Below are 9,574 nucleotides of genomic sequence, written 5' to 3'. Positions count from 1 at the left end.
TTTGGGTCGATTTACACTCAACAAAGTGTCTTAAGAGCAAGTTTTTAAAAAAATGTACAATATCTCACAGTTTCCAAATGGACTGAACTCAAACTCAAACTCATCTGAGATGAGCAGGTGTTCCAAATCAGAAAGTCCAAATGAATAAATACTTTCCAGAATTTTCTCAAATAACATCTTATTTTCTCAAAATAATTGCTCATTATCAGGGGTCTGTGTTGTGTTGGTCAGATGTTAATTACAAAGTTGTGCTTGTGTTCATTTGTATGGAAGCTGGTAAACTGGCCACTTCAAATTTGACCCTAACCACACAGTTTATGAGCTGTGTTACATACAACTGTATAAAACTGTATAAAATTAATGAACATTAACCTTAGATTAATGTGATGTGTAGGACATTAAAGATTGGATGACATCCTCCTCAGACTCAGTTCAGACAGTCAGAGGACCATCTAAGCCCTGCAGCGCAGCGTCAGCTGAAGACGTCATGATTTCGATATGCGCAATGAGGGGAAACAGGGGGACTGAATTTACCGTAACACAGGTCACCACTGAACCAACACAGTCATGTGAGCTTTATCTTACAATTTCTTTATACAGTGTAGGTTTATATTCCCTTCAAAATACTTTATTACTGACTTTAATTTATAATTGATTTAGATTATTTAATAAAATAATAACATTTCTCTGGTGAGGGAGATTTATGTGTGTGTGAGTGTGTGTGTGTGTCTGTGTTTGTACAATGTGTGTGATAAATGTGTGTTAATGTGTGAATGTGTGTGTAAATGTGTGTGTTTGTATAATGTGTGTGAGTGATAAATGTGTGTGAGGGTGTGTAGTCAGTGTGTATAGTGTACAGTGTGTGTTTGTGTGTGTGAGTGGGTGGGTGTGTGTTTTTGTATAATGTGTGTGTGAGTGGGTGTGTAAATGTGTGTGTTTGTGTAACAGTGAATCTGAAATATGTCTCATATATAAACTCATGTCTGTGTGTTTTTGTTCTGTTTAGTGAATCTTTTTCTGAATCACATTTTAGAAAAAAACAGTTTATTTTATTCTCTTTATTTATTCTAAATAATTTAAACACAGAAAGGTTTGATTTCTCTCATATTTACTGAGATCAAAATGATAAACAACAAATTTTCACAAACTGACCCCCCCCACCCCACCCCTCTCTGTCTGTCTCTCTCTCTCCCTCTCTCTAGAGGTTATTCTATCTCACACAGACTCACTGAGGAGTCAGAATAAACTCCAAATCCAGCGTAGAGCGGTTCAGTGAATGTGGTGGTGAGTGTGTGTAGGTGGGTCAGTGTGTGTGTGTTAGGGGAGATGGTGTAGAAGGACAGAGTGCCGGACCCCCAGTCCAGATACACTCCTACTCTGTTAGAGGGGGAGGGGGGGGCAGGTAGGGCAGTTCTCTGTTTATTGTGATAAACAGAGTAACTGTTATTATCGCACTTCAGACTCCAGGAGTGATTATTGTATCCAAACACACAGTCTTTACTGCCACTTTTTCTCCTGATTCCTCTGTATGATGCTGATATTTCAGCTCCATCTCCTTCTATCCACTGAACCTCCCAGTAACAGCGTCCAGTCAGACTCTCCACACTGAGAACCTGAGACCAGCGATCAAATCTGTCTGGATGATTTGGACACAAATGATCTTCTCCCACCCACTTCACCTTTCTCTTCCTCTCAGACAGACAGAGACGTCTGTTCACTGTGTTTGGATCCAGAGTGAGAGTAACAGCATCTGTACACACACACACACAGAGAGAGAGATACACACACAGATACACATACAGAGGAGACACAACACAGAGAAAATCTGATGTGTATGTGTGTGTATGTGTGAGACGGTAAGATATGAGTGTGCATGTGTGTTTGTATGATATATATATATATATATATATATATATATATATATATATATATATATATTAATCATATGTATTTGTGTGTATAGTGTATTATGTGTGTGTGTGTGTTTGTTACATTTCTTCGGTCCTGGTTTCATCCTGATTCTCCCTCCATGATCCACCCTGAAGAACAAACACACACATTTATACATCCATTAAACTTCATATCAAATCAAAACTAAAATAAGATAAAGACTAAAATGGATCATTACAGTATAAAACACCCTTCAGACCTTACAGTCCAGATAAAACTAAACTAAAATAAAGATCAAAACATTAAACTGATCAAATCAAATCACCCAGTTAGGCTGCTTGGCTCTAAATCACACTGCTAGGCTAGTTAGCTCTAAAACACACTCCTAGGCTAGTTAGCTCTAAATTGCATTGCTAGGCTAGTTAGCTTAAATCACACTGCTAGGCTAGTTAGCTCTAAATCACACTGCTAGGCTAGTTAGCTCTAATTTACACTGCTATGCTACAAACCTCTAAATCACACTGTTAGGCTAGTTAGCTCTAAATCACACTGCTAGGCTAGTTAGCTCTAAATTGCATTGCTAGGCTAGTTAGCTTAAATCACACTGCTAGGCTAGTTAGCTCTAAATCACACTGCTAGGCTAGTTAGCTGTAAATCGCATTGCTAGGCTAGTTAGCTTAAATCACACTGCTAGGCTAGTTAGCTCTAAATCACACTGCTTGTCTAGTTAGCTCTAAATCATACTGCTAGTCTAGTTAGCTCTAAATCACATTGCTAGGCTATTTAGCTATAAATTAAACTGCTAGGCTAATTAGCGCTAAATCAATCTGCTAGGCTAATTAGCTCCAAATCACACTGCTAGGCTTGTTAGTATTTGTAACTCAATTCTTTCAAGCTACAGAGAGCAGCCTAGCTTAGCATAACACAAGCTAAGCCAGCACCGCTAAACGCTTTTAGCGTAGCCATTTTATTTCACTTATTTTTATACATACATGAATATTTTTATTTTTTTATTTTATTTATTAATGTTTACTTTTGTTTTTTTTTAAATTCTCATTTTTATACTTTTATACTTTTTACACTTGTAATTTTATTTCATAACGCTTTAATTATTTTATTTTATTTTTCTTTTTAGTTGATATTTCTGTGAAATGCTGAGTGAGGAAATTTCTGGGAAATTGAGATGTTCAGTAAAGAACTGGAATCGTTGGAGGCTGAGATTAAGGCACTGCTGGACCGTCAGACTCAACTCTACACTCAAAAAACTCGCCTCGAGGCAGCCTCGAACGAAGTCGCTGAAAAGGTGGACTGAGAACAATTACTTGGGTTTTACTGACAATTAGAACACTTTTTCGGAAAGAAAAATCACAGAGACGGACTCCACCTAAGTCTCAGCAGATCTACATATTTATCTCTGAACTATGAGAAAGGAATCAGTAAAATGTTACGTTAAAATAGAGAAGTAAATAAAACAAACAGCAGCTCATCTGGTACTAACAGTTACTTCTCTATTCAAACTGTAGTAAGCAGTCAAAATGCAGTACGAACTACAGGAACTAAAGGAATAAATAATTAAAGTTAGTTGAAGTTTGTAAGTTTGTTGCACCGTAACAGAGTCAGACAGAGATTTTAGAACAGCAGTGCAGAATGTAAGAGCTCTAACTAACAAAACCAGCACTGTCAATCATCTTATTTCTGAACAGAAACTGGACTTTATGATACTGAAACCTGGCTTAGTTCAGATGGGGCAGTTTCCCTGTTTAAAACTGCTCCACAGAATTATGTTTTTATCCATACTGTACAGAAAGTAAGAAGGGAGGTGGTCTAGCTGTGTATTTTTCCAGTATTTTTAATTGTAAAAACATTTCATTTGGAACCGTTTCTTCTTTTGAAGATCTTGTTGTTCTACTTAAAGGTCAGGAACCAGTGTTGCTGGTGGTTGTTTATCATCCAACCAAATACGCACCTCCTTCTTATCCGAACTGTCTGAACTGCTGTGTGTTAATCATGATCGGATTCTTCTGATGGTGATTTTAATGTTCATGTTGATGAAGCTTCAGACAAAAAGCTGCTGAATTCAACTTTTAAACACATTTTATTTTACTCAGCACAACACTAGTCCAACACTTAAGGCCGTGGCAAACAGTGGCTTTTGTCACACATTTGTAGAGGGGTGACCGGTATGGTACTTGGTGTCAGAAAAGAAAAGAAAAGAAAAGAGGACTGAGAAAAGAAACTGTCCCAAAGCTACTTAAAGTCAAAAAAAAGAAAAAGAGTTCAATTGGTGAATTTAAATTTAAATTTAAATCTAAAGCTGAATACAGAGTCTGGCAGTGAGAGTTTAGTTTAATGTACCAAAGGCGCTGGTTGTTGGTGCCTCACTCAGAGATGAGTGATGAGTGTGTTGGTGAAGAAGACACAGGACAGGCTACAGAATAACACAAATAACACACACATACGTTTTAGACTAACAGAACAACAACATTAACAACATTAACCACAACACCGTCCCTTTTTACAGGGCGCAGCCACAGCACAGCACTGCATACCACACCTCTAAAGCTCCTTCTCAAAACCGGAGCTGCCACAGTATCATATGAACAATATGAACACAGGACAGCAGAGCTCACAGCTATAATTCTTAAATCTGGAGCTGTAACAAAGTTGCTATAATGAAGTTTATGATTAGTTTGTGAAACTGTGAAACACAGCTATTTCCAGATTTTTCCACTGACAATAACAGAATAAAAAAAATGATAATTGACCCATTTTCCTGTTTCTCAGTATTGTTTTTTAAATGAAAATGGAATGACCCAAAGATACACGGACCTCTATAGCACCAAAAAGACGTCAGTCATATGTAGAACCATCTACATCACATTGTCTATCAATATGAAGAACAATTTCACCATGAAAAGAGCTCTTTAATCAGGCAAATGGTTCTTTTTGTGTTCCTAGTTCTATGCAGAATCACTGTCTTTAAAAAAGGACCCTTAAAGAACCATGTTTTTTAAGAGTGAACTACTGCACATGGGGGAAAGGCATATTTGACTATGAGCGAGTGTGAGAGTTTGATAGTGTGAGAGAGTTTGATAGCGAGTGTGAGAGAGTTTGATCGTGAGTGTGAGAGGGTTTGATAGCGAGTGTGAGAGAGTTTAATAGCGAGTGTGAGAGAGTTTGATAGCGTGTGTGAGAGAGTTTGATAGCAAGTGTGAGAGAGTTTGATCATGAGTGTGAGAGGGTTTGAAAGCGTGTGTGAGAGTTGGAAAGCGAGTGTGAGAGTTTGATAGTGAGTGTGAGAGAGTTTGATAGCGAGTGTGAGAGAGTTTGATAGTGAGTGTGAGAGAGTTTGATATTGAGTGTGAGAGTTTGATAGTGTGAGAGAGTTTGATAGCGAGTGTGAGAGAGTTTGATGGCATGTATGAGAGAGTTTGATAGCGTGTGTGAGAGTTTGATCGTGAGTGTGAGAGTTTGATAGCGAGTGTGAGAGTTTGATCATGAGTGTGAGAGAGTTTGATGGCGAGTGTGAGAGAGTTTGATAGCGAGTGTGAGAGGGTTTGATAGCGTGTGTGAGAGTTTGATAGTGAGTGTGAAAGAGTTTGATAGCGTGTGTGAGAGACGTTGATCATGAGTGTGAGAGAGTTTGATCGTGAGTGTGAGAGGGTTTGATAGCGAGTGTGAGAGGGTTTGATAGCGAGTGTGAGAGTTTGATAGTGAGTGTGAAAGAGTTTGATCATGAATGTGAGAGGGTTTGATAGCATGTGTGAGAGAGTTTGATAGCGAGTGTGAGAGAGTTTGATAATGAGTGTGAGAGGGTTTGATAGCGTGTGTGAGAGAGTTTGATCATGAGTGTGAGAGAGTTTGATAGCGAGTGAGAGAGTTTGATAGCGAGTGTGAGAGGGTTTGATAGTGTGTGTGAGAGTTTGATAGCGAGTGTGAGAGTTTGATAGTGAGTGTGAGTTTGATATTGTGTGTGAGAGAGTTTGATCATGAGTGTGAGAGAGTTTGATGGCGAGTGAGAGAGTTTGATAGCGAGTGTGAGAGGGTTTGATAGCGTGTGTGAGAGTTTGATAGCGAGTGTGAGAGTTTGATAGCGAGTGTTAGAGAGTTTGATATTGAGTGTGAGAGTTTGATCGTGAGTGTGAGGGTTTAATAGCAAGTGTGAGAGTTTGATAGCAAGTGTGAGAGTTTTATAGTGAGTGTGAGAGAGTTTGATAGCATGTGTGAGAGTTTGATCGTGAGTGTGAGAGTTTTATAGCGAGTGTGAGAGAGTTTGATCATGAATGTGAGAGGGTTTGATGGCGAGTGTGAGAGAGTTTGATAGTGAGTGTGAGAGGGTTTGATAGCGTGTGTGAGAGAGTTTGATAGCGAGTGTGAGAGAGTTTGATAGCGTGTGTGAGTTTGATCGTGAGTGTCAGAGTTTGATAGCGAGTGTGAGAGAGTTTGATCATGAGTGTGAGAGGGTTTGATAGTGAGTGTGCGAGAGTTTAATATTGAGTGTGAGAGAGTTTGATATTGAGTGTGAGAGAGTTTGATCGCATGTGTGAGAGAGTTTGATAGTGACTGTGAGAGAGTTTGATAGCGAGTGTGAGAGAGTTTGATAGTGAGTGTGAGAGGGTTTAATAGCATGTGTGAGAGAGTTTGATATTGAGTGTGAGAGTTTGATCGTGAGTGTGAGGGTTTGATAGCGAGTGTGAGAGTTTGATAGCGAGTGTGAGAGTTTTATAGTGAGTGTGAGAGAGTTTGATCATGAGTGTGAGAGGGTTTGATATTGAGTGTGCGAGAGTTTAATATTGAGTGTGAGAGAGTTTGATATTGAGTGTGAGAGAGTTTGATCGCATGTGTGAGAGAGTTTGATAGTGACTGTGAGAGAGTTTGCTAGCGAGTGTGAGAGAGTTTGATAGTGAGTGTGAGAGGTTTTAATAGCATGTGTGAGAGAGTTTGATATTGAGTGTGAGAGTTTGATCGTGAGTGTGAGGGTTTGATAGCGAGTGTGAGAGTTTGATAGCGAGTGTGAGAGGGTTTGATAGCATGTGTGAGAGAGTTTGATCATGAATGTGAGAGGGTTTGATGGCGAGTGTGAGAGAGTTTGATAGTGAGTGTGAGAGGGTTTGATAGCGTGTGTGAGAGAGTTTGATAGCGAGTGTGAGAGAGTTTGATAGCGTGTGTGAGTTTGATCGTGAGTGTCAGAGTTTGATAGCGAGTGTGAGAGAGTTTGATAGTGAGTGTGCGAGAGTTTAATATTGAGTGTGAGAGAGTTTGATATTGAGTGTGAGAGAGTTTGATCGCATGTGTGAGAGGGTTTGATAGTGAGTGTGCGAGAGTTTAATATTGAGTGTGAGAGAGTTTGATATTGAGTGTGAGAGAGTTTGATCGCATGTGTGAGAGAGTTTGATAGTGACTGTGAGAGAGTTTGATAGCGAGTGTGAGAGAGTTTGATAGTGAGTGTGAGAGGGTTTGATAGTGAGTGTGCGAGAGTTTAATATTGAGTGTGAGAGAGTTTGGTATTGAGTGTGAGAGCGTTTGATAGCGTGTGTGAGAGACGTTGATCATGAGTGTGAGAGAGTTTGATAGCGAGTGTGAGAGGGTTTGATAGTGTGTGTGAGAGTTTGATAGTGAGTGTGAGAGTTTGATAGTGAGTGTGAGTTTGATATTGTGTGTGAGAGAGTTTGATCATGAGTGTGAGAGAGTTTGATGGCGAGTGAGAGAGTTTGATAGCGAGTGTGAGAGGGTTTGATAGCGTGTGTGAGAGTTTGATAGCGAGTGTGAGAGTTTGATAGCGAGTGTGAGAGAGTTTGATATTGAGTGTGAGAGTTTGATCGTGAGTGTGAGGGTTTGATAGCAAGTGTGAGAGTTTGATAGCGAGTGTGAGAGTTTTATAGTGAGTGTGAGAGAGTTTGATAGCATGTGTGAGAGTTTGATCGTGAGTGTGAGAGTTTTATAGCGAGTGTGAGAGAGTTTGATCATGAATGTGAGAGGGTTTGATGGCGAGTGTGAGAGAGTTTGATAGTGAGTGTGAGAGGGTTTGATAGCGTGTGTGAGAGAGTTTGATAGCGAGTGTGAGAGAGTTTGATAGCGTGTGTGAGTTTGATCGTGAGTGTCAGAGTTTGATAGCGAGTGTGAGAGAGTTTGATCATGAGTGTGAGAGGGTTTGATAGTGAGTGTGCGAGAGTTTAATATTGAGTGTGAGAGAGTTTGATATTGAGTGTGAGAGAGTTTCATCGCATGTGTGAGAGAGTTTGATAGTGACTGTGAGAGAGTTTGATAGCGAGTGTGAGAGAGTTTGATAGTGAGTGTGAGAGGGTTTAATAGCATGTGTGAGAGAGTTTGATATTGAGTGTGAGAGTTTGATCGTGAGTGTGAGGGTTTGATAGCGAGTGTGAGAGTTTGATAGCGAGTGTGAGAGTTTTATAGTGAGTGTGAGAGAGTTTGATCATGAGTGTGAAAGGGTTTGATATTGAGTGTGCGAGAGTTTAATATTGAGTGTGAGAGAGTTTGATATTGAGTGTGAGAGAGTTTGATCGCATGTGTGAGAGAGTTTGATAGTGACTGTGAGAGAGTTTGCTAGCGAGTGTGAGAGAGTTTGATAGTGAGTGTGAGAGGTTTTAATAGCATGTGTGAGAGAGTTTGATATTGAGTGTGAGAGTTTGATCGTGAGTGTGAGGGTTTGATAGCGAGTGTGAGAGTTTGATAGCGAGTGTGAGAGGGTTTGATAGCATGTGTGAGAGAGTTTGATCATGAATGTGAGAGGGTTTGATGGCGAGTGTGAGAGAGTTTGATAGTGAGTGTGAGAGGGTTTGATAGCGTGTGTGAGAGAGTTTGATAGCGAGTGTGAGAGAGTTTGATAGCGTGTGTGAGTTTGATCGTGAGTGTCAGAGTTTGATAGCGAGTGTGAGAGAGTTTGATAGTGAGTGTGCAAGAGTTTAATATTGAGTGTGAGAGAGTTTGATATTGAGTGTGAGAGAGTTTGATCGCATGTGTGAGAGGGTTTGATAGTGAGTGTGCGAGAGTTTAATATTGAGTGTGAGAGAGTTTGATATTGAGTGTGAGAGAGTTTGATCGCATGTGTGAGAGAGTTTGATAGTGACTGTGAGAGAGTTTGATAGCGAGTGTGAGAGAGTTTGATAGTGAGTGTGAGAGAGTTTGATAGTGAGTGTGCGAGAGTTTAATATTGAGTGTGAGAGAGTTTGATATTGAGTGTGAGAGCGTTTGATAGCGAGTGTGAGAGAGTTTGATAGTGAGTGTGAGAGAGTTTGATCATGAGTGTGAGAGGGTTTGATAGCATGTGTGAGAGAGTTTGATAGTGAGTGTGAGAGGGTTTGGTAGCGTGTGTGAGAGAGTTTGATAGCGTGTGTGAGTTTGATCGTGAGTGTCAGAGTTTGATAGCGAGTGTGAGAGAGTTTGATCATGAGTGTGAGAGGGTTTGATAGTGAGTGTGCGAGAGTTTAATATTGAGTGTGAGAGAGTTTGATATTGAGTGTGAGAGAGTTTGATCGCATGTGTGAGAGAGTTTGATAGTGACTGTGAGAGAGTTTGATAGCGAGTGTGAGAGAGTTTGATAGTGAGTGTGAGAGGGTTTAATAGCATGTGTGAGAGAGTTTGATATTGAGTGTGAGAGTTTGATCGTGAGTGTGAGGGTTTGATAGCGAGTGTGAGAGTTTGATAGCGAGTGTGAGAGTTTTAT

The 9,574-nt window shown here is 39.9% G+C and overlaps 1 protein-coding gene across 1 annotated transcript in view; it reads right to left on the bottom strand.

Annotated features, from left to right (window-relative positions):
* Positions 1-1,205: 1,205 nt before the first annotated feature.
* Positions 1,206-9,574, bottom strand: part of LOC118801047 (NACHT, LRR and PYD domains-containing protein 3-like) — a 66,325-nt gene continuing 57,956 nt past the window's right edge. Inside the window, exons 8-9 of the mRNA XM_036561236.1 lie at positions 1,993-2,039; positions 1,206-1,750 (exon numbers count right to left, since the gene is read on the bottom strand). Of these exons, the coding sequence (XP_036417129.1) occupies positions 1,206-1,750; positions 1,993-2,039 (592 nt within the window). The remainder of the gene's footprint in view (positions 1,751-1,992; positions 2,040-9,574) is intronic.

This window comes from Colossoma macropomum, unplaced genomic scaffold, assembly GCF_904425465.1.
Source record: "Colossoma macropomum unplaced genomic scaffold, Colossoma_macropomum, whole genome shotgun sequence".
NCBI classification, from domain to species: Eukaryota; Metazoa; Chordata; class Actinopteri; order Characiformes; family Serrasalmidae; genus Colossoma; species Colossoma macropomum.
This window is presented reverse-complemented; position numbering and strand designations above follow the sequence as displayed.